We start from the raw sequence: 25,836 nt of genomic DNA, 5'->3' as shown, positions 1-25,836 counted from the left end.
TTTTGCCCTTTCCCCCCCCCACCCCCCAACTACTCCTTTAACTCTAATTTTCTTATTGCCTATTCTCCATTCCACTTAGTATATGCCCTTGTTTTCTTAAAGTCCATCCAATCCTCCCAGATGTCATCCCACTCTATGGTCTCGTCTTCCTCCCACTCTTTTAGGTATTCCAATGTTCTTATTATTTCTACTCTTCTCACCCAGTCGCCTAATGTCGGTGCTTTGTTTTTCTGCCAGAATAACGGGATCAGATCCTTTGCAGCGTTCATCAAATGGGGGATTAATGTCACTTTATATTGTTTTATTGAACTTTTTGTACCGTGGAATAGACAGAACCAAGTGTCTTCTTTAATCTCTATTTTCGTAATTTCTTTAATTTGAGCTAGAACCTCCTTTCAGAATTTTTTTTATTTTTGGGCATTCCCACCATAGGTGGGCCATTGTACCAACTTCTATACAACCCCTCCAACAATATTTTGATTTCTCTTTTTTGATAATTGGGGGTTCTATCAGGGGTATTGTACCATCTTGCAATGCATTTATAGTTCTCCGCTGTGTTCACATCTACTGAAGAACTATGTATTAATCTGAAACTTTTTCCTAGGTGAAAATCTTTATTCCGCATTCCAAATTCCCTTTCCCATTTCTCAATGTATGGCGGTACTCTCGGGTCCATCATGTCCACCAATATTTTATATATGTTTGAAATACTGTTTTTATATTTTTCAGATGAGCAAATTTGCTCGAATGGGAGCAATTCGTCTCCCGATCTTAACGGTTTTGGTAGGGTGGACACAAAATGTTTTAGCTGATAATACCGCCATGCATTAATCTTCCAGTTTATTTATTGTGCAAATCTTCCCCTTATCTATAATATCCCTAACCCGTGCATCCTCATCTGTGATCCAGCTTCCTCCCACCTTTTTTTTTTGTCCTGGTGGAAAAAAGTTGGTATCTCTTAAAGGAATTAATGGTGAATTGTGTTTCCATTTGTTTTTTTTTGTGAATTATATCCCAACTTCTCATTGCGTGATGTGTAATCAAATGTGTATTGATGTTCAGTTTCCTATATTGTGAAGGGATCCATATAATTTTCCCTAGTTGGGTGCAACTCATAGTGCATTCTATTTTTACCCAGCTTTTTTCACTTTTTAACTTCCCCCATTCCATCACTCATGAAAGTAGTGTTGCATCGTAATATTTTTTGAAGTCTGGAACCGCTAGGCCTCCTTGATTCTTGCCCTTTGTTAGTACTGTATATTGTATTCTGGGTTTTCCCTTTTTCCAAATAAATTTGGAGACTAAAGATTTCAGGGTTTTAAAATATACTTGAGGAATCGGTATTGGTAACATTTGATATTTATAGGCTATTTTCGGTAGTATTGCCATCTTAATGATATTAATTCTTCCTATCCATGATAACTGTCTATGTGAAATCCTGTTTAATTCCGTTTTAATTTCATTTAACAGAGGTATATAATTTTCTTTATATAGATTTTCGGGTTCTGTAGTTAATATAATTCCCAGATATTTTAGACCTGAATTTTTCCAAGAAAAGGGGAATTCCAATCTTAATTTTTCTTCTTCTTTTTTTTATATTGATATTTAATATCTCTGATTTTATCAGGTTGATTTTTAAATTGGAGAGTTCCCCGGGTTACTCTTGGATTGGAGATGTAAAGCAGGACATCGTCCGCGAATGCGGCTACTTTATGTTCCACATCCCCGACCACTACTCCCGCAACATCTGGACACCTCCTAATTGTTGCCAGGAGGGGTTCCAGAGAGAGGACAAACAGCGGGGATAGGGGGCATCCCTGCCTCATTCCATTCGACATCCCAAATGGCTCTGAGTGGATCTCATTTACCCTCACCTTGGCTGTAGGGTGGCTATACAATGTTTTTATCCAAGCCATCATTTTTACTCCAATCCCCAATTCCTCTAGAGTTTTAGTCATAAATTCCCAACCTACTCTGTCAAATGCTTTTTCTGCATCTATTGACAGTATTAGTCCCTGGGATCCACTCCTAACCATTTGCTGCATCAATAGAAGTGTTCTTACTCCTTTATCTCTTCCCTGTCTGCCCGGTATAAAACCCACTTGATCGCTATGTACCCATTTCGTCATCAAGCTTTTCAGCCTACTTGCCAATACTTTTGCAAAAAGTTTTGTATCTATATTTAATAACGAAATGGGTCTATACCTTGAACATGTTGTAGCGTCTTTTCCTTCCTTCAAGATTATTGTTATTGTGGCTAGAAGGGCTTCTTTACTTATGTCATATATTTGACCTAGACCATTAAAGTAATCTTTTAATTTGGGTATCAATAATTCCTTATACTTTTTGTAATAGTTCACTATAAACCCATCTGGTCTGGGACTTTTTCCTGAATTTGTGGTATTAGGGGTTTTCTTATTTCTTCCTCTGTGATTGGAGCCTCCCACTGATCTAGTATGTCTTGTTGTATTTTGGGAAGTCTCGCCTCGCTTAAATATTGTTGGATTTCGTTTATTTTATTTAGGCCCTTCTCGTCTGCTGGCTCTTTGATATTATAGAGTTTCCCGTAGTATTCCTGAAACACCTTTGCTATATCAGCAGTTGAATAAACTATTTCCCCCTTACCATCTCTTATCCTCTCTATATAGTTCATTGTTTTCTTTCTTTTTAACACTCTCGCCAGTTTCTTCCCGATCTTATTATTCCATTGATAGTTCTCCTTAATGATTTTATTGTTACACTGTCTTATTTCTTGTACCAGAAATTCTTTTAGTTCCTCTCTTTTTATTTCTAATTGATGTTGAATCTTTGTATTCTATGTATTTTTATGTCATTGTTCTAGTTCATAGATGTCTTTTATCAGTCTTTCTTTTTTTTCCACTCTTTCTTTTTTCCTCCTGGCCCCTTTAGAAATTAGAATCCCCCTCATGTATGCCTTTTGAGCCTCCCAGAGTATATTTTGTGGGGTTTCTTCCTTTTCATTTATCTGGAAATATAGTTCAATTTCTTTTCTAATTTCTTCTCTCCATTTTTTATCTCTCAGTAATTCCTCATTTAGTCTCCAGCTGTTAGTTTTAATCTGCCCCCCTGCTATTTTCAGTTTCATCTTAACTGGAGCATGGTCCGACCATGTCTTGATCCCAATTTTTACCTCTGTCACCGCCTCTATTCTCCTGTGTTCAATCAATATATGATTGATCCTGGAGTTAGTCTTGTGCACAGAGGAGTAGAACGTATAATCCCGTTCTTTTGGGTGTAACACTCTCAATGTATCCAAAAGTTGATGTTGGAACAGCTTCTTTTTAATCATTTTCTGATGTGATGTTCTACTTCTCTGTGCATTCGACGTATTGTCCACCCCAGGATCTAGACAAAAATTAAAGTCTCTGGCCACTATCATCCATCCCTTTTTGAACTCCGCTAATTTTTTTAATGTTTTCCCAAGGTACCCCATGGGTTTGTCATTTGGGCAATATATATTTACCAAGGTCCCCTCTTTTGAAAACAGTCTCCCTTTCAAGAAAAGGAATCTACCCTCTTTATCTGTCATCATCTCTTCTAGAGTAAACTGTGTTCCTCTTGCTATTCCTATGGCCACCCCCTTTGTTTTTTTTGTTGTAGAATCTGCATAATACCAGCTGGGGTGGTCCTTCGAATATAGCCTGGTGTTGGATGAGCGTGGGATATGAGTTTCTTGTAGGAAGACTATAATTGCTACCATATTTTTAATTTCTTTCATAATTTTTTTTGTCTTTTTTTCCGGGGAATTTAGACCTCTGACATTATACGTTACAAAGTTTACCTCTGTCATCTAATTCCTAATTGTAAGGTTATATGTATCTTTCTTTCTTGGTTACTTGGTGTAGAAAAATTATTTCCCGTTAAATAGTGGAATAGGCACATAGTGCAGTAGTTGTTTATACCCTTCCTCCCCCCACCCTCCCTCCCTCCCCCCACACTCCCCTTCCCCCTCCCTCCCCCCCTCCCTCCCCCCCTCCCTCCCATCTCCCCCCCTATACCTGCACCCCAATGGGTTCCTAGGCCCTCGCCCTTTGGACCTTTTTAGTCGATTTACTCCCTCCCTCCTTGTATCGACTTTCTTCTCTGGGGTGGGGCTCTGCACCTGTATGCCTGGCTCCACTCCCTTCTTCCCTGGAACCATGTTAGAGGAGAGTTGTTTAGTTCCCCCAGCGTCCCTTCCAGTCTTTCACTTCTCTTTTTATCTTATTTTCCGTCTACTTGTATTTCTACTTCTTTATATTTTAAGAGGAAGTATAAAAGATGAGGGGAGAAGCGCCACTGGAGTGCAGTAAAAAGAGTTTTATTAATTAAGAACAAGCAGGATATGGTGACTCACATCTGGGATCAAATCTGATCAATCACTGTGGTGCCCTCCGTGGGGTAGTCAGGTGGCTGGTTGCCTTCTCTGTGTCCTGGTGCGGTCCGATCGTCCGGGAGAGGTCCGAGGGTGATCTCAGGCGGCTTCCGAGTCGGGACTGCGGAGGAGATGCAGAGAGCTGTTGTGGCGGCGGCCGGCAGCGTCTGACGTCACGGGCAGTCTGGGCTTAGTAGGCGTATCCGGGCATCACTACATGTTTCGGAGCAAGTGACGACACTTGACAAAGGAGTGCGCATGCCCGACTACGGCATGTTGCGCATGCTCCGAAACATGTAGTGATGCCTGGATACGCCTACTAAGCCCAGACTGCCCGTGACGTCAGACGCTGCCGGCCGCCGCCACAACAGCTCTCTGCATCTCCTCCGCAGTCCCGACTCGGAAGCCGCCTGAGATCCCCCTCGGACCTCTCCCTTACGATCGGACCGCACCAGGACACAGAGAAGGCAACCAGCCACCTGACTACCCCACGGAGGGCACCACAGTGATTGATCAGATTTGATCCCAGATGTGAGTCACCATATCCTGCTTGTTCTTAATTAATAAAACTCTTTTTACTGCACTCCAGTGGCACTTCTCCCGTCATCTTTTATGGTACACTTCGAGCCGCTTCGCTCACCCGGATAGCAGCCCAGAGTGCTGCCCAGCCCTGTATTTCCCCCCCCCCATCCCCCTGGACCAGTGGATATTTACTCCCCACCCATCCCCCCCTCTGCACCGAGGTCAGCCCAACAGTATACATTACAGGCACTTGAACCTTTACCCCATCCCCCCTCTAAGGCTCCTCCAGCTTGCAGCCCTTTGATGTGCCAGTGTTTTGATCGACTTCCACCTGACTGCAAGCCCCCACTAGCAGCCACAACAGAGAGTCGCACCCCTTGTGAGCGCTGATTTACATACTTTCTATTATATTTTAAGAGGGGGCGGCTTTTTAATTTTTCCCATATCTGAGATCTTGTTTCGTATCTGTGGAACCTCACTATGACATCTCTTGAAGACTCTTTTGGTGAGTTCCGTGGTTTTCTGATTCTATATATTCTTTCGATTTCTAATTTTGTTGTTATTTCTCTTCCTAGTAGAGGGTTAAACACTGTTTCCATCATTTCTGCTAAATTTTCCTCTTGCCCCAATTCTGGTAAACCGCGGACCCTTAGATTTTTTCTTCTGTCTCTATTTTCCTGATCTTCTAACTTATAGGATAGATTCTTTGTACTATTTGTGTTTTCCTCATTTCCCCTAAAGTGTTTTCAATTCTTTTTCCTGGCCCACCATTTTATCCTCCACCTCTTCAACTCTTCTTAACATTTGTCCCAGATCTCCATGTAAGATTGCCATATCTTTTTTAATAGATTGTTCCAGGTTATAGAACATTTCCCTCATTTCATCCCTTGTAGGGAGTTGATTTTTGACTCTTCGCTCTTCCTCTCTGCTTGTGTCGGGATATTTATCTGTCTGTACATTGTCCATCTGTACGTCTTCTTTGGGTTGGACGTTGTTAATTTCTTTACTTATTTCTGTTATTTTCTGATTGCAGGCTTTTTTATTGCCTTCATTGCTATGTTTTGGTTATGTTGATACTTGTCTTTCTTTATTTTCTGTCGTTCTCTCTGGAGTCATATAATTTTTTATAGATCCTGGACTAGCACTTAATTTAGGTGGTTTTCCCTCTGTGTCTTTTGTTGGTTTATTTTTAATTTTTCAGCCTTTTTGACTTCTATTTAATACTTTCACTTTCTTAGATAAGGTTTTATAACCCGATAGCATTCACCTCCGTAGGAACTTTACTAGTTCTCCCCCTATTGCCTCTGCCTTATGCCTCCACCTCTTGAGGGGCTCACTCTTCCAAAGCAGAGGAAGAAGGGGGAAAAAAAGAAAAATTCCCAAACAGGCTTTTTAGGCCCGAACTGTCTCCGCTGTGTTGGTGAAGGTTTGTACCGTAAAGTTCATTCCAAAATATACAGCATTATTTGTGGGTATAAATGAAATTTTTGAAATCAATCAGGTTATAGCCAAACCATCTTTCTTGCTTATATTTAGACTTTACCAGGCGCTCTCCCCAGTAATGGCATCAACATCTTCATAAGAGACCGCTGAGTGTTCTCAGACTAAGATAATAAATGTCCCGCAGGTGGAGTTCCCAGATAAGGCTGGGACTCTTATAATTATAAATAATACTTTTGTTTTTACAATTTCAGGATACCACTTCCCCAACTTTAGCAGCAGTTCACAGCAATATTTTTAAACCTGATTGATGAGTATTTCACATATGAGGGATCCAAAACAATCTGATTTAATCAGAATCGATGATCTTACCCCTGTATCTCTTTCATAGTATGATACCGTCTCCCCTGTTATGACAGTGTTAATCACACAGTATTACAATGTTGCCAGCAATCTTATTTTGTTAATGCTTTCTTATTTATACTTTCTGTATATTCCTTTTTCATGTTTAAGGTTTAAGGGGAGGGTATTACCCTTCTTATCTCACCCGACCACCCGGGGGATTGCTGGACCCGCTCCACTGCTTGCAGGCTCTGCTCATCTGGCCGGGGCGATCTTCCATCCACTTCAGGGAGGTCCTCACTGATCCTCACTGTCCGAGCTTTCCGAGGACCGCACGTCGAGCACACGTGACCTCCCGGCTTCCGCGGCGATCAATCCTCCAGCGGCTCGTCCTCCGGTGGACACAGGACAGTGTCCCGGGGCAGCGTCCCAGCAGGTCAGGCAGGCAGCTGCAAGCGTGAAAGGCTGGAGGTATGAGGCGGGATCGGCGGGGGTTTAGCGGGCACATGAGGGGAAATGAGGCTTTACAGCATTCATCCTGGTGGAAGGGCGCTTCTCAGGGCTCACTCAACTCTCCCCACTGGCACCATTAGCAGGCCCCTCCCCCGACACCCTAGCTTTCCCCTTAAAGCATATCTAAACTCAAAAGAAAAAAAAAAAAACAATACACTGCAGCCTACCAATCCTTAAATGTGTCCACTGCATTTGTTGCTTTTTTTTTTTTTAAGTTTTTTAAAAATGAAATGTTTGCAGTTTCTGAAGTCTACTTTTGTAAACCTGTTTTTAATGACTATGGAAAACTGGTCACAAAGTCTTTGGAGGGGGGGGGGGGTACCTAAAAGCAGCATAATTATGTCCTATAAGTAAGTAATAGCTGGAGGTAAGCAGATACAGTTTTTGATTAAAATTAAAGCTGAATCCTGGGGAAATTACAAAACTGCCCTTGAGATTCCCCATGTACTGCAAGGGTGAAATGCTTCTTTTTGTCTGGGGTACTTTAAAAAGGCAGTTTTTACTTTTCTGGTGTTTTTTATATTCCCTCTAACAGGCTGTGAATAGGCCCTCAGCATCCTCACTTGCAATGAAATATTGCTGCTTTTGCATTGTACATGATGATGTTAGAATACGACTGACAGACATAGCAGCAAAGCATCTTCAGAAGGACCAGTCGCATATAGTGGAGGATCATGCAGGTGTTCTAGACAAAAATGATAATTTAGTACTTGCAGTGTGGGGATCCCCACTGCAATGATAGTTGTGTAATTTCCCCAGATTTCAGCTTTACCCCCTTTTTCATGAATGTATCAGAAACATTGTTAGACAAAAGCTTAAAGAGTTACTAAACCCACAACAAAATCAGTCTGTATATGCAGTAAAGCATGCTTGTTATACCCACTGTGGAACCTAAGGGGTTAATCATCTTCTGATGAGAAAAGGTATTTAGCAGTTTATATTTACTAAAGAAATTGCATTGCATTTCCAAGTTCTGTGTACTGTGGGAGACCAGATATAATGAATGTAGGGTCCTGGGTTTAGTAACACTTCAACTAACAAATATAAAATAATACATTTCGTACCAGTTTTTCTAAAAGAAGAGTAGTGTTGAACTTCACTCCGCTCGAAAGTTCCTGCTTCATTCTATAACAGAAAAGGTAAAAATTGAGATGAAGCTGCAAAGAAAATCACATTTTAAAAAAAAAATGTACAGATGTGTTGGGCCCCAACTAACATAAATAACAACCAGAAATGACTAAGGCAACCTTTCTATAATATGTTTGCTGTGCAATAACCACTGACCGCATGTGGAACATGCATACTATTTCATACCCTTTACATTGAGGACTAATAATGTGTATACATTCTTGTCTTGAATTTTGATTGCCCTTCAAATGCATCCAGGCCTATTTATGGCAGTTAATATAAAGTACTCCTGTGCCCAAACTTTTAGACTTTGGACATTGAACTATTTGCATATTCTTAAAAAGTAATATACATGTTTTAATACAAGCCATCCCTGGCTGGTTTTAATTTGAAGTTATTAATTCTCAGAGATCAATCAAATCCTGTGATAAGGGAGCAGGGGTGGGGGGTGAGAACATTGTGCGTGTCAATGGACGCAGGCAGCATGACTTGGTATGGAGCTTGCACAAGTGCCCCCATAGAAAGCAGCTTCCTTGGGGGCACTAGCTGAAAAGGAGCCAGGAGTGCCAGCAGGGGACCCCAGAAGAGGAAGATAGGGGCTGTTCTGTGCAAAAACAAAGCAGGTAAGACCCCGTTCACACTGGGGCGACCTGTCAGGCGACCTGGTCGCCTGACAGGTCGCCGTAGGTCACCTGCCATAGAGAAGCTGTGGACCCGTTCTAATAGGATCGACACAAGTCGCTCCGACTTAGAAAAAGGGTCCGGAGCTTCTTTGGGGCGACCTGGAGCGACCTGCATTGACTTTAATGTTATGAAGTCCGTGCCGGCCGCTCCGAGGTCGCGGTGCGAGCTGCGCGCCGCGACCTGTGAGGTCGCCCCGGCAAGTCGGATCGCCCCAGTGTGAACGGGGTCTAAGTCCCCGTTCACACTAAGGCGACCTGTGAGGCGACCTGGTCGCCTCACAGGTCGCCGTAGGTCGCCTACCATAGGGAAGCTGCGGACCCGTTCTAATAGGAGCGACTTGTGTTGCTCCGACTTAGAAAAAGGGTCCGGAGCTTCTTTGGGGCGACCAGGAGGCGACCGCCATAGACTTCAATGTTATGAAGTCCGTGGCGGACGCTCCAAGGTCGCGGCGCGCTGCTCGCACCTCGGAGGTCGCGGTGCGAAGTAGCGTCGCTTGTATGTGAACGGGGCCTAAGTATGACATGTTTGTTATAAAAAAGAAAACAAAAAATAAAGTTTTAGAATAACTTTAATGCAACTATACAGTTATTAAAGTCTTTGTATCATATTGATTAACTTTATTAGAGGACCAAAATCTTAACCAATACAAAAGATGCTATAAAGTATTAAGACTGGTAGTGGTGGCAAGATAAATTATACTAAACTTGACATCATCTACATTGCGAATTTGAATTACTATACACTAACTTTTCTGAGAAGACACGAGATATAAAGTAAATAGTGACGCTAATGTGAAAGACACAAACACTGTAGCCTTTAACGAAGAGCCCACAACTAATAAAAAATTGCAGTGCTTCTAATAGCAGAGCTTTTTACATCTGTAAATATAATCCAATAATTTTGTTCTAGTTTATGAAGCTGGAACAACTGATGAAATGCAGTTTACTTGATCTCCAGGCAGCTAGAAATGTTTGAAGTGGGAGATGTGCTATGTCTGTGCTCGCCCGTGCTGTTGACAATTAAAACGTGACACATAGTTCTACACTTCTTTTTACATTTTTCAAAATGTGTATAACCATTAACCTCTTTAAGACCGGAAGGATTTACCCCCTTCCTGATCAGGCCCTATTTTGAGATTCGGCACTGCATTATTTTAATGGACAATTGCGCGATCGTGCAACGCTGTACCCAAACAAAATTTACGTCCTTTTTTTCCCGCAAATAGAGCTTTTTTTGGTGGTATTTGACCACCTTTGCAATTTTTATTTTTTGCGTTATAAGCAAAAAAAGAGACAACAATTTTGAAAAAAAAAAAAACAATATTTTTCACTTTCTGCTATATAACATTCCCCAAAAAAATTTAAAAATCAAAAATTTTTAACATTTATGGCCAATTTGTTTTCTGCTAAATATTTTTGGTAAAATAAAATGCAATAAGCGTATTTTGATTGGGTTGCGCAAAAGTTATCGCGTCTACTAACTACGGAAAATATTTATGTAATTTTTATTGTTTTTTTTTTACTAGTAATTGTGGCGATCTGCGATTTTTTGTGGGACTGTGACATTGTGGCGGACAGATCAGACCCCCTAACTGACACTTTTGGGGGTACCAGTGACATTACTACAGTAATCAGTGCTAAAAATATGCACTGTTGCTGTAATAATGACACTGACAGGGAAGGGGTTAACAGTATAGGTGATCAAGGGGTTAAATGTGACCCTAAGGGAGTGATTCTAACTGTGGGGGGGGGGGTGACTTCTGGAATGAGACATGTGATCCAATATAGGAGCTCTGTGATCATTTCAGGGAGAAGGACAGTCAGCTGTGTTTACAACAGCCGACCGTCCTCTATCTGCGTGGAGAGATCGCGGGTTTCAGGCGGCAATCAGAGCTGCCTGACCCGCGCATTCGCTTCCCCGCTGATGATCATGGGCGGGAGCACGTCGCTGGCAGCGTGCGCTCGCCCCCTAGCTCCACCCAGGCAAGCGACGTAGATCTACGTTGTTTTGCCTGTACGAGCCACCCTGCCACAGTAAAAAGGCGGCGGGTGGTCGGGAACTGGTTAAAGTGGTTATTAAACCCAAAACCAAAAATGGAATATATTGCAGCTTACCAGTCGATAGCCCCATATGATCCACAATGGCTCAATATTGATATGGTCCAGAAATATTTAGAGAGAATAAAGGTGAATAAAGCACCTGGACCAGATGGTGTACACCCACATGTCCTAAAAGAATTGAGCTCTGCCATTTCAAAGCCATTGTTTCTCATTTTTAGTAACTCTATAATGACTGCCATAGTACCATTGGATTGGCGAAAGGCCAATGTGGTGCCTATATTTAAAGGGATCAAAGTCTTTACCAAGTAACTATAGAGCTGTTAGTTATCCTTGAATAATTGGGAAGATACTGGAGAGTTTAATAAAAGATCACATAGATGAGTTTTTGTGGTAAAAAAATATTTTAAGCAACAGACAGCATGGATTAATAAAAGACAGAAATTGTCAAATAAACCTGATTTCTTTTTATGAGGAAGTGAGAAAAACCTTAGACAAAGGAGTGGCTGTGGATGTAGTATACTTCGTTTCTGGAAAAGCAGCTAACGTGTAAGGTAAAGTCTTCAGGTTTGAAAAAATCAGTTTGTAAATGGATAGACGCTTGAGGACATTGTAGCCGTAAATGGATAGAAAACTGGATATAAGACCGACTTCAGAGAATAGTGATTAATGATTCTTAAGCTGGATACACACTATACAACTTTTGTTGTTAGATTTCCTTTAGATTTACCTTCAACGATGCAGTGCAAGGGCCTGCCTGATTGCATACGAATTTAAAGTGTTTAAGTTTGACCTCATATTATATGGTTTTGGTAAATCTAAAGGAAAAAATCTAAAGACAATTGTATAGTGTGTATGGCCCATTACTCTGAATGGTCTAGGGTTCTTAGTGGTGTACCCCAAGGTTCAGTGTTGGGGCCCTTACATTTTTATATATTTATAATGATATAGGGTCTGGGATTAAAAGTACATTTTCAGTCTTTGCAGATGACACCAAGCTATGCAGTAGAATAACATCCTTACAGGATGTCTCCAACTTACAAGCCAACCTAAATGCACTGTTTAATTGGGTGTCTATGTAGCAAATGAGGTTTAATATTGATAAATGTAAAGTTATGCACTTAGAGGCTAAAAAGATGTATGCATCATACATACTAGGGGGAGTACAACTGGGGGAATCAATGGCGGAGAAGGATCTGGGTTTTCCTGATAGATCATAACCTTAATAATAGCATGCAATGCCAAGCTGCAGTTTCAAAAGCAAGCAAAATGCTTTCTTGTAATTAAAGAGGTATGGACTGCAGAGAGAGTGATATCATTTTGCCCCTGTACAAATCATTGGTGAGACCTCATCTGGAATATGCAGTTCAGTTTTGGGTTCAAATTCACAAAAAGAATATCATTGAACTGAAGAAAGTGCAGAGAAGGACAACCAAACTTATAAAAGGCACGGAGAAGCTCAGCTATGAGGAAATATTAGCTGAACTGAATTTATTCTCTCTTGAGAAGAGTAGATTAACCACTTCTGGACCGGAAGGTTTTACCCCCTTAATGACCAGGCCATTTTTTGCGATACAGCACTGCAGTTCTTTAACTGACAATTGCACAGTCGTGCGACATTGTACCCTAATAAAATTGATGTTCTATTTTTCCCACAAATAGAGCTATGTTATTTTTTTCATAATTTTAGGCCAATGTGTATTCCTCTACATATTCCTGGTAAAAAATCCCAATAACTGTTTATTGATTGGTTTGCGCAAAAGTTATCGCATCTACAAACTAGGGGAAAGATTTATGTTATTTTTATTTTTTTTACTAGTAATGGCAGTGATCAGCGATTTTTAGCAGGACTGCGACATTGCGGCTGACAGATCGGACACCTAACTGACATTTTTTTTACACTTTTGGGGGGACCAGTGACATTACTACAGTAATCAGTGCTAAAAATATGCACTGTTACTGTACTAAGGACTTTGGCAGGGAAGGGGATAACACCAGGGGCGATCAAAGGGTTAAATGTGTCCCTAGGGGGTGCTTTCTAACTGTGGAGGGATGGGCTTGCTATATGAATACAGAAACCTGGGGTTCCTAAATAAGAGGAACACAGGATACTTGTGTTCATAACTGACAGAACAGCAGTCTGCCGTGTTTACAATGGCAGACCACTGTTCTGTCTCCACGGGGAGCAATTGCGGGTGCCCGGCAGCAATTGTGGCTGCCAGACCCGCTAATTGGCTCCCCCTGTAGCCAATGGGCAGGAGCGCCCCCACTAGTGGTCCCATGAAGCGGCGTACAGGTACGTCGTTTCGAGGGACAGAGTCCCCATTTTGAATGCTTATAGTGTTTGCAAGTTGCAAGTTGAATGCAAGTTATTGGCCATAAAAGGGTACTGGGGCCTGGCTACTGCCCTGGAGGACATTAATCAATGAAAAAAGTTTTTTAAAAAAAGATTTTTACAGGAGCAGTGATTTTAATGATGCTTAAAGTGAAGCAATAAAAATGAAAAATTCCTTTAAATATAGTGCCTGGGGGGGTCCCCTTAGTCTGCCTGTAAAGTGGCGCATCTGTACCATGTATAGTATAAGAAAGGAGAGAGAATCCGCGCTAAGGAAAGAGATTTAAGGATCAGGCTGTGGCCCACTTCAGAATATAGCCCTAATAGGGATATATAGTAAATAGGTTTAGGGGGTGTGTGAAGTGATTGGCACTGGCTATGTTATATCAATGAAGGTGTAGTATGTAAATAAAATGTCATCCAAATCCTGTTACCAACATATTAATCACAAGTAATTCAATAAATTGTATCACATGAACCATATATACAAAGGACATATATATCACGTGCAAATAGTGCAATAAAGTGACAAGTGGTCATTTTAAACAGGTAGATGCTGATAATAAATATATCAAAGTGGCTCAAATAAATAGAGTGCTGAGTGGTGGTGCACAATTTGCTGGATAAGATTAAATAGATATTCTGATGGTAAGATAGGTGGGTATTTAAAAAATATATAAAATATATAAATTAAATATAGACAAATAAAGTGCAAATGCTACAAAATTCTGGTGTTAAGGTGACAAGTGTGAAAAATGGCAAAATCCACAAACTTGTTGTGCAACAATATAAAGGAACAACATATTAAAGTGACAGGTGGGAAGATTCACTGTATCCACAAACTTGTGGCTCAGCAAGAAAATATCAAGGAAAATATTGTACGGTGAAAATTGATGATAAATCAATAGGTGATTAAATTAATATTTAAAATTTAAAAAGGTCCATAAGTAGTCGATAAGTGCAAAGTCCAAAACTATATATATATTATAAGGTGCTTTCTTGAGGTGATCCGGAGTGGGTGTGCGGGTGAGGAATCTTGTGCTCCCCTCTCAATACAGCCCGCACTTACCAGAGCTAAATACCCCTACAGAGGTGGCCAGCCAGGGCCGGACTGGGTATGAAAACCAGCCCTGGAAAAAAATGACATACCAGCCCCATAGCATTGCGTAATTATACCAGCGAAACCCCCCAGTAAGCCCCCGTACCTGTACAGACCCCACAGTAAGCCCCCCTCCCTGTACAGACCCCTCAGTAAGCCCCCCTCCCTGTACAGACCCCTCAGTAAGCCCCCCTCCCTGTACAGACCCCTCAGTAAGCCCCCCTCCCAGTACAGACCCCTCAGTAAGCCCCCCTCCCAGTACAGACCCCTCAGTAAGCCCTCCTCCCAGTACAGACCCCCCAGTAAGCCCCCCTCACAGGACAGGCCCCCCAGTAAGCCCCTATCACAGGACAGACCCCTCAGTAAGCCCCCCTCCCAGTACAGACCCCTCAGTAAGCCCCCCTCCCAGTACAGACCCCTCAGTAAGCCCCCCTCCCAGTACAGACCCCTCAGTAAGCCCCCTTCCAGTACAGACCCCTCAGTAAGACCCCTCATATGACAGACCCCTCAGTAAGCCCCCTTCCAGTACAGACCCCTCAGTAAGACCCCTCACATGACAGACCCCTCAGTAAGACCCCCTAGTACAGACCCCCTCAGTAAGCCCCCTTCTCAGTACAGACCCCTCAGTAAGTTCCCCTCCCAGTACAGACCCCCCATTAAGCCCCCCTTCCAGCACAGACCCCTTAGTAAGCCCCCCTCCCAGTACAGACCCCTCAGTAAGCCCCCTCCCAGTACAGACCCCTCAGTAAGCCCCCCTCCCAGTACAGACCCCTCAGTAAGCTCCCCTAGTACAGACCCCACAGAAATCCCTCCCCTCACCTAGTACAGACCCCTCAGTAAGCCCCCTCCCAGTACAGACCCCCCAGTAAGCCCCCTCACAGGACAGACCCCCCAGTAAGCCCCCCTCACAGGACAGACCCCTCAGTAAGCCCCCTCCCAGTACAGACCCCTCAGTAAGCCCCCCTCCCAGTACAGACCCCTCAGTAAGCCCCCCTCCCAGTACAGACCTCTCAGTAAGCCCCCCTCCCAGTATAGACCCCTCAGTAAGCCCTCCTCCCAGTACAGACCCCTCAGTAAGCCCTCCTCCCAGTACAGACCCCTCAGTAATCCCTCCCCTCACCTAGTACAGACCCCTCAGTAAGCCCCCTTCCAGTACAGACCCCTCAGTAAGACCCCTCACATGACAGACACCTCAGTAAGCCCCCTTCCAGTACAGACCCCTCAGTAAGCCCCCTCACATGAAAGACACCTTAGTAAGCCCCCTCACATGACAGACCCCTCAGTAAGCCCTTCTCCCAGTACAGACCCCTCAGTAAGCCCCCTCACAAGACAGACCCCTCAGTAATCCCTCCCCTCACCTAGTACAGACCCCTCAGTAAGCCCTCTTCCAGTACAGACCCCTCAGTAAGACCCCTCACATGAAAGACCCCTCAGTAAGACCCCTCACATGACAGACCCCCCCAGTAAGCCCCCTCACATGACAGACCCCCCAGTAAGCCCCCCTCACATGACAGACCCCTCAGTAAGACCCCCTCACATGACAGACCCCTCAGTAAGACCCCTCACATGACAGACCCCTCAGTAAGACCCCTCACATGACAGACCCCCCCCCCAGTAAGCCCCCCTCACATGACAGACCCCTCAGTAAGACCCCTCACATGACAGACCCCTCAGTAAGACCCCTCACATGACAGACCCCTCAGTAAGACCCCTCACATGACAGACCCCCCCCAGTAAGCCCCCCTCACATGACAGACCCCTCAGTAAGACCCCTCACATGACAGACCCCCCATTAAGCCCCCTCACATGACAGACCCCTCAGTAAGACCCCTCACATGACAGACCCCCCCAGTAAGCCCCCCTCACATGACAGACCCCTCAGTAAGACCCCTCACATGACAGACCCCTCCAGTAAGCCCCCCTCACATGACAGACCCCTCAGTAAGACCCCTCACATGACAGACCCCTCACATGACAGACCCCTCAGTAAGACCCCTGACATGACAGACCCCTCAGTAAGACCCCCTCACATGACAGACCCCCAAGTAAGCCCCCCTCACATGACAGACCCCTAAGTAAGACCCCTCACATGACAGACCCCTCAGTAAGCCCCCCCTCACATGACAGACCCCCCCAGTAAGCCCCCCTCACATGACAGACCCCTCAGTAAGACCCCTCACATGACAGACCCCTCAGTAAGACCCCTCACATGACAGACCCCCCCCAGTAAGCCCCCTCACATGACAGACCCCCCAGTAAGCCCCCCTCACATGACAGACCCCTCAGTAAGACCCCCTCACATGACAGACCCCTCAGTAAGACCCCTCACATGACAGACCCTTCAGTAAGACCCCTCACATGACAGACCCCCCCCAGTAAGCCCCCCTCACATGACAGACCCCTCAGTAAGACCCCTCACATGACAGACCCCTCAGTAAGACCCCTCACATGACAGACCCCTCAGTAAGACCCCTCACATGACAGACCCCCCCAGTAAGCCCCCCTCACATGACAGACCCCTCAGTAAGACCCCTCACATGACAGACCCCCCATTAAGCCCCCTCACATGACAGACCCCTCAGTAAGACCCCTCACATGACAGACCCCCCCCCCAGTAAGCCCCCCTCACATGACAGACCCCTCAGTAAGAGCCCTCACATGACAGACCCCTCCAGTAAGCCCCCCTCACATGACAGACCCCTCAGTAAGACCCCTCACATGACAGACCCCTCACATGACAGACCCCTCAGTAAGACCCCTCACATGACAGACCCCTCAGTAAGACCCCCTCACATGACAGACCCCCAAGTAAGCCCCCCTCACATGACAGACCCCTAAGTAAGACCCCTCACATGACAGACCCCTCAGTAAGCCCCCCCTCACATGACAGACCCCCCCCAGTAAGCCCCCCTCACATGACAGACCCCTCAGTAAGACCCCTCACATGACAGACCCCCCAGTAAGCCCCCTCACATGACAGACCCCTCAGTAAGCCCCCCACCTTCACTCCCCAGTACAGTTGCAGTGTAAGTTGTGTGCCCCCCTCCAGCGGTATGGTGCTCACATACCGTCCTTCACCCTGATGATGATCCCATGTCCTGGCCACTGCTGCTGGTGCATTTCGTCTGTGTGGGAGGGATCTGCGTCGGCGCCGTGACAGTCTTGCAGGCAGCCAGTCATCTTGATCCACCGCCGCGCAGCCGCCGGATGTGACGTCATGCCGCTCACAGCGGCTGACATAGAAGACCGTCACTCTGGAGCGCAGCGGGGGCCGGGGCCGCTGCAGCGGCAATCATCACAGCGGCCGGCCCGGTGGCCCCAATGCTTCTTAAAGGCGCCCCTACCTCAAAGTGGCCCCAGGGCTGGCGGCCAACCGGGAAATTTCCCGGTATCCCGGTAGGTCAGTCCGGCCCTGTGGCCAGCTTGTAGTTAATATTGGGGTTCACTCCCGTATGGCAGGGGTCCTGGACCCTGATAACCTTAGCTGTGGTCCTTCTCTCAGATCATCTCTCAGGGGTGCAATTTAGGCTCATAAACATCAATGGACATCAGTATCCCAAGGGTAATAGAAGGTAATCCCAGGTCATATATAAAGGAAGAATGCTTGTGATGACATCACATTGAGCAATGAAAGCTGCTTCTTGAAACAGGAACAAGATCTTAATGATCTAGCAGGAGCAAGGTTACAAGGGCAGGCCCGAAGAGCCGCTTGATGTGTTAAGTCCTCTGTTCTCGTGCCTAATAACTCTGCTAACAGCTGTGAACTCTGACACACCTGGCTGGTGACCAGCTGTTAGCAGAGTCATTAGGCACGAGAACAGAGGACTCAACACATCAAGCGGCTCTTCGGGCCTGCCCTTGCTAGAACATTAAGATCTTGTTCCTGTTTCAAGAACCAGCTTTCATTGCTCAATATGATGTCATCACAAGCATTCTTCCTTTATATATGACCTGGGATTACCTTCTATTACCCTTGGGATACTGATGTCCATTGATGTTTATGAGCCTAAATTGCACCCCTGAGAGATGATCTGAGAGAAGGACCACAGCTAAGGTTATCAGGGTCCAGGACCCCTGCCATACGGGAGTGAACCCCAATATTAACTACAAGCTGGCCACCCCTGTAGGGGTATTTAGCTCTGGTAAGTGCGGGCTGTATTGAGAGGGGAGCACAAGATTCCTTCCCCGCACACCCACTCCGGATCACCTCAAGAAAGCACCTTATAATATATACATTTTTGGACTTTGCACTTATCAACTACTTATGGACCTTTTTGAATTTTAAATATTAATTTAATCACCTATTGATTTATCATTAATTTTCACCGTCCAATTTTTTGCTTGATATTTTTCTTGCTGAGCCACAAGTTTCACACCTGTCACATTAATATTTTGTTCCTTTATATTGTTGCACAACAAGTTTGTGGATTTTGCCATTTTTCACACTTGTCACCTTAACACCAGAATTTTGTAGCATTTGCACTTTATTTGTCTATATTTAATTTATATATTTTATATATTTTTTAAATACCCACCTATATTACCATCAGAATATCTATTTAATCTTATCCAGAAAATTTTGCACCACCACTTAGCACTTTATTTATTTGGGCCACTTTGATTTATTATCAGCATCTACCTGTTTAAAATGACCACTTGTCACTTTATTGCACTATTTGCACGTGATATACAGTATATGTCCTTTGTATATATGGTTCATGTGATACTATTTATTTAATTACCTGTGATTAATATGTTGGTAGCAGGATTTGGATGACATTTTATTTACATACTTTATTGATATTATTGATTATTGATATAACATAGGCAGCGCCAATCACTTCACACACCCCCTAAACCTCTGTACCATGTATAGAACTTGCTGCAACAAAACTGACATTTGCCGGCAATACAATACCATTGTACATACAAAAATGTTTCAAAAAACAGCATGGGTGTCCTCCCCAATCCATACCATGCCCTTTGGGTCTGGTATGGATTTTAAGGGGAACCCCACACCAAAATCTAAAAAAAATGCCATGGGGTCTCCCCCAAAATCCATATCGGACCTTTATCTAAGCATGCAGCCTGGCAGATTAGAAAAAGGGGGGGGGGTGAGCGAGTGCCCCCCTCCTGAATCTTACCAGGCCACATGCCCTCAACATGGGGGGTGCTTGTTGATGGGAACAAAGGCCTCTTCCTGACAGCCTTAGGCTGTGGTTGTGGGGGCTTATCGGAATCTGGACGAGTCCCCAGAACCCAGCCCCTGAACCTCTATGTGAATGAGTATGGTGTATATAGTACCCTACCCATTCACCAAAAAAGTGTAAAAAATAATAAAAAACACGCACACACATTTTGACAATTCCTTTATTAAAAATAAAAAAACAATGTCCCCTGATGTAGAGCCGAATAATGTTCAGGCCTGAACTTTTACTCAGCCTAAACTGGTCGTCCAATTCTAATACATAAGTGGTCCATATAGTGAACTTGGTGTTGAGTTATTCACTGTAAGGTCATCATAGAGGACAACGGGGCACTCTTTACGTCTGGAGGAAAAGAGATTTAACTTTCAAATACAGAAAGGCCTCTATACATTAAGAGCTGGGAAAATGTGGAATAGACTCCCTCAAGAGCTGGTTCTGGCCAGCTCAGTAGATTGTTTTTCAAAAAAGGCCTAGATTCTTTCCTAAATGTACATAATATAAATGGATACTAATATTTTCTAGGGTAAAGTTGATTTAGGGAATATCAGATTGCCTCCTGGGAGACCAGGAAGGAATTTTTTCCCAAACTGGAGCAAATTGCATCATGCTTTATTGGCTTCCGCTAATATTTTTTTTTGCCTTCCTCTGGATTAACTGAGGGTAAAGGATAGTGTATATAGAGGTCTTTGATTTGTGTATGCATTTGTTGTTTTTCTTTTTTTGGGTTGAACTGGACAGACTTGTGTTCACTTTTTTCACTTGGTGATTTGGCCAGTAACACACCTCCTGTATTAGAGTGCCCTCAATCTGGATGAAGAAGCATGAGGGGCACCTTTGGACAGCAGCATAGTCAGTCTGTGGGGAGTGTTAGATGTACTCACAGCTTTAAAAACACCAACAAACAGGGATGGGCTGAACGACCCCCTATTCGGTTCGCACCAGAACTTTCGAACATCGCGGAAGTTCAGAACCAAATAATGAACCCCATTGAAGTCTAAGACCCAAACTGGAAAAATCAAAAGTGCCCATTTTGAGGGCATTAATGCAAGTAATTGGGCATACAATGGTTATTGGGGTCCGGGCACTGCCCTGGGGAACATATATCAATGAAAAAAAAGTGTCCTTAAGAGATTTCATTTTCTGCACCCTCTGTGGAGACGGGATGAGACTTTACCCTTGTAACGGTGGTAAAGGAGGGTTGTCAAACAATAGCGATCCTTCTCCTTCATGCCACGTATTCTTGAGTGCTTTTGCAGGCTTTGAAGCATGAGGGAGCCCATGCCCCGCAAGTTTGTGGAGGCATGAGAAGCAGACTCCTATGGGGTCACTGCTGGGGATGGGAAACCATCTGTTGAGGGTTGATGTATGTCTTCCTCTGCTTCAATGCCTCCAAAACTGACAGAATCCTCCTCCCTCCCCTCTTGTGTGTTCTGTGGCGTAGGAAGAATGGTGTCTGTATAAAGTGGGCTTTGGGAGGAAAGGAAGTCATCCTCTTTCTCCCACTGGTCTGCCTTGAGTGCCCTGTTGATAATGCCATGCAGAGTCTGCTCCAGCAGGAACACAACAGGGTTTATGTCACTGATGCATGCATTGTCACGGCTCCTCGAATGGTGACAGTACAGTGCATGCACCCTTTATCAGCAGCCATTGGCGTGGAGAAAAAAACCTGAACTGTCCTGAGGCTGTCGTTGTGCCATGTCGTTGATGGCCCTCAGCCGATGCAGCATGCCTAAAGTCGAGATCCACCTGGTAGGCATGTCACAAATCAGGCAGTTTACTGACAGGTGCACTTGCCACTGAATTTCAGCCAACCAAGCACTGGCTGTGTATGACAGCCTGAAATGGCTACAGGCTCTTCTGGCCTGCTTTAGCAGATCTTCCAACCCTGGGAAACTATTTGGGAAATGCTACACCACCAAATTAAGGACATGTGCCAGGCACGGCACATGTGTCAACTTTCCCTGTCTAAGGGCAGACAGGAGGTATGTGCTATTATCGCACACCACCATTCCTGGAGAGGCCATGTGGAGACATGGTGGCACAACAAGTTTCAGCACTGAGCCCTGTCCTGCATCCTTCCAAATTGTAAGCAGAGTTACCCAGTGTGCTGTGAATGAAATATAGCATCCCTGACCATGCTTCCTGGACCATGTGTCAGCAGTAATGTGGACTTTGTGGCTTACTGCCTTGCCAAACGATGCCACAACATTGCCTTCCATGTGAAGATGCAGAGCTGGAATGGCCTTATGTGAAAAGAAATAGCGACGGGGAAACCTGGCATTGTGGTACAGCACATTCTGCAACTTCACGGAAGGGGGCAGATTCCAGCAGACGGAAATGCAGAAGTTGTAAAGCCAGCCGTTTTGACAAGCTTGCATTTAGACGATGGGAATGTGGGTGGCAGTGACTGTATTTTTTTCTGCTGCAGCAGATGGGGCAGTCTACAACTAGTGGTGTGCTACTGCCAGATGTTCTGCAAGGACCTGGGACACCCTGCGCTATACCATCATCCCTGTCAGTGGAGGCTGCTGAGAGGTAATGATGTATAGTGGGGGTAGACTGAGGCGAGTAAGGAGGAGAAACAGATTTGCATCCCTTTTGTGTGGCTTTCAGGTGCTCTTGCCAACGGTCTGAGTGGTGGGAGGTTAAATGCCTTGTCAAGCATGTGGTACCCAAATGGCTGGTGTTTTTGCCATGCTTGATGTTCTTAAGGCAAAGTTTGCAAATTGCAACAGTGCGATCGCCTGCACATGTGCTAAAAAAGGCCCAGACAGCTAAACTGTGGGAAGGGTGCTGGGAAATAACAGCTGGAATGAGGTGGCTGCTCTCAACTCCTATATGATGGCTATCTTGTTAGGGTTGCGTCTCACCCTCACTTTCCTCTTCTGCTCTATCCAGCACCCAAGTGGCGTCAGTGACCTTATCATCTCCTCCATCCTCATTACCACTGGAGACAACTTGGCAATACGCTGCGGCTGGGGGTACACGACTGCCAATTTGTGTACCAGTGTTCTGACGCTATGCAGGCTCATGTTCCTACCTTCCTCAACTTCAGAACCAACATCTGATTTAAGTAATGGCTGTGCATCATCAAGGAGCAAGTGGCCGAAGTTATGTTCAAATAACTCAGCTGACTCCTCCATGCCTGATGTTGGGGCTATGGCAGGAATAGCTGTGGACAAGGAGACAGATTTAGCCACTCTGGCAGCTGCAGTGGACTGCACACTAGTCTCTGCTTGGGTGACGGAGGATGAGGATGGTTTAGTAAGCCAGTCCACCACCTCCTCTGCATGCTGTGGCTGGATAGCATCACTAAACAGAGGAAATTATGTCCTGCTTGAGGACTGACCACGTCCACCTTTGCCTGTGGACACATATGCTGCTGGCCCCCTCACAGTGCCATGGGAACGTCTGCCTCTCCTTGTTGGCCTCCCAGACATGATGGGAAGGTGCTTATTAACAAAATGTAACAAAGATGGGAAAAATGTACGTGAATGCACTTTAATCAATGGAAAGTGGTGTTTGGTGCACTTTAACCTGAGTATTCACTACACAGAGACACTCCACTAACGCACAGAAATATACCGCATTAAACGTGCACTAAAGCACAGAAATGTATTGCCTTAAATGTGCACTAAATATACTGCGTTATAGTGCAGTAACACACTGAAATATATTGCGATAAATGTGCAGTAACACACAGAAATATACTGCGTTAAATGTGCAGTAACGCATTGAAATATACTGCGTTAAAGGTGCTCTAACACACAGAAATATACTGAGTAAAATGTGCACTAATGCACAGAAATATACTGCGTTAAACATGCACTATCACACAGAAATATACTGCGTTAAACGGCACATAATGACTTGAAAAATACTGCGATAAACGTGCAGTAAGGCACAGAAATATACTGCGTTAAACAGCACAAAGCGCACTGAAACATACTGCGTTAAGCATGCACTAACGCACAGAAATATACTGCATTAAATGGCACATAATGCACTGAAATATACTGCGTTAAAAGAGCACTAACACACAGAAATATACTGCAGTAAACGGCATGTATCGCACTGAAATATACTGTGTTAAATCTGCACTGACACACTGAAATATACTGCGTTAAACGACACATAATGTACTGAAATTTGCTGCGTTAAATGTGCAGTAACGCACAGAAATATACTGAGTTAAATGCGCATTAACGCACAGAAATTTACTGCTTTAAATGTGCAGTAACACACAGAAATACACTGCATTAAACATGCAGTAATGCACTGAAATATACAGCGTTAAACGTGCACTAACGCACTGAAATATACTGCGTTAAATGGTACATAATGCACAGAACTATACTGCGTTAAACATGCAGTAACGCACTGAAATAAACTGTGTTAAATGGCACATAACGCACAGAACTATACTGCGTTAAATGTGCACTAACGCACAGAAATAAACTGCATTAAATGTGCACTAATGCATAGAAATATACTGCGTTAAACGGCACATAATGCACTGAAATATACTGCGTTAAACGTGCACTAATGCACAGAAATGTACTGCAGTAAACGGCATGTAATGCACTGAAATACACTGCGTTAAACAGCACATAATGTACTGATATTTGCTGCATAAATGTGCAGTAACGCACAGAAATATACTGCGTTAAATGTGCACTAACGCACAGAAATTTACTGCTTTAAATATGCAGTAACACACAGAAATATACTGTGTTAAACATGCAGCAACGCACAGAACTATACTGCGTTAAACATGCAGTAACGCACTGAAATATACAGCGTTAAACAAGCAATAACACACTGAAATATACTGCGTTAAATGGCACATAACGCACAGAACTATACTGCATTAAATGTGTACTAATGTACAGAAATATACTGCGTTAAATGTGCACTAACACATAGAAATATACTGAGTTAAACGGCACATAATGCACTGAAATATACCGCGTTAAACGTGTACTAATGCACAGAAATATACTGCAGTAAACGGCATGTAACACACTGAAATATACTGTGTTAAATGTGCGCTAACGCACTGAAATATACTGCGTTAAATGGCACATAATGTACTGAAATTTGCTGCTTTAAACGTGCAGTAACGCATAGAAATGTACTGCGTTACATGTGCACTAACGCACAGAAATTCACTCCTTTAAATGTGCAGTAACACACAGAAATATACTACATTTAACATGTAGTAACGCACAGAAATATACTGCGTTAAGCATACAGCAATGCACTGAAATATACAGCGTTAAACGTGCACTAACGCACTGAAATATACTGCGTTAAATGGCACATAATGCACAGAACTATACTGCGTTAAACATGCAGTAATGCACTGAAATATACTGCGTTAAATGGCACATAACGCACAGAACTATACTGCATTAAATGTGCACTAACGCACAGAAATATCTCACTCACACTGACTAAACTATCACTAGATTCACACTAAAGTAAAAATGAATGTTTAATACACTCACACAGACTGAACTATCACTAGATTCACACTAAAGTGACACTAAAGGAAAAATGAATGGCCACTTCACTCACACTGACTGAACTATCACTAGATTCACACTAAAATTATATTGTACACTTACAATAGAAACAGAATAGCACACTATATCACTCTAACTCTCTAGTAGCACTGAGCAGAGCTCTGTTCTATCTCTCTTCATGCTGATTTCACACTACAAACGGCAGCTATTGAAAGACTACTTTTATAGTGTGGGGTGGAGCTAAGAGCAATGAGCCATGATTGGATAGAGTCATCATTACTTTCTCCAAACATGGCTCTGACAGTGCTCTGTGCCTTGATAGGGCAAAGCTTTCATTGCTTCAGCTAATCAGGGCTTAAAATGCACTGTGCGGCGGCACAGTGCATAGTGGTCATTCGGTGGGATGAAAAAGTACATAGAAAACAACAAAAACAACATAAATGCCTCCAATCTCAAAGTGACAGCATCATCTTCATAATGTTCAATGCTAAAAAATCCTGCAATTCAAGTGCATAAATAAATAATAATAGTAGGTGCAGTCCATATAATTTCTTAAGTGATGAATCCCTCCATCCAAACATCATCCACTTCCAAGTGCGGTTTACT

The 25,836-nt window shown here is 43.9% G+C and overlaps 1 protein-coding gene across 1 annotated transcript in view; it reads right to left on the bottom strand.

The window, feature by feature from the left end:
- The window catches only part of FAM227B (family with sequence similarity 227 member B), a 733,538-nt gene that overhangs the window by 76,429 nt on the left and 631,273 nt on the right, over positions 1-25,836 (bottom strand). Inside the window, exon 14 of the mRNA XM_082254045.1 lies at positions 8,257-8,317. Coding sequence (XP_082110171.1) covers positions 8,257-8,317 — 61 coding nt within the window. The remainder of the gene's footprint in view (positions 1-8,256; positions 8,318-25,836) is intronic.

Source organism: Pelophylax lessonae, assembly GCF_965119305.1.
Source record: "Pelophylax lessonae genome assembly, chromosome: 4".
Lineage (NCBI taxonomy): Eukaryota > Metazoa > Chordata > Amphibia > Anura > Ranidae > Pelophylax > Pelophylax lessonae.
This window is presented reverse-complemented; position numbering and strand designations above follow the sequence as displayed.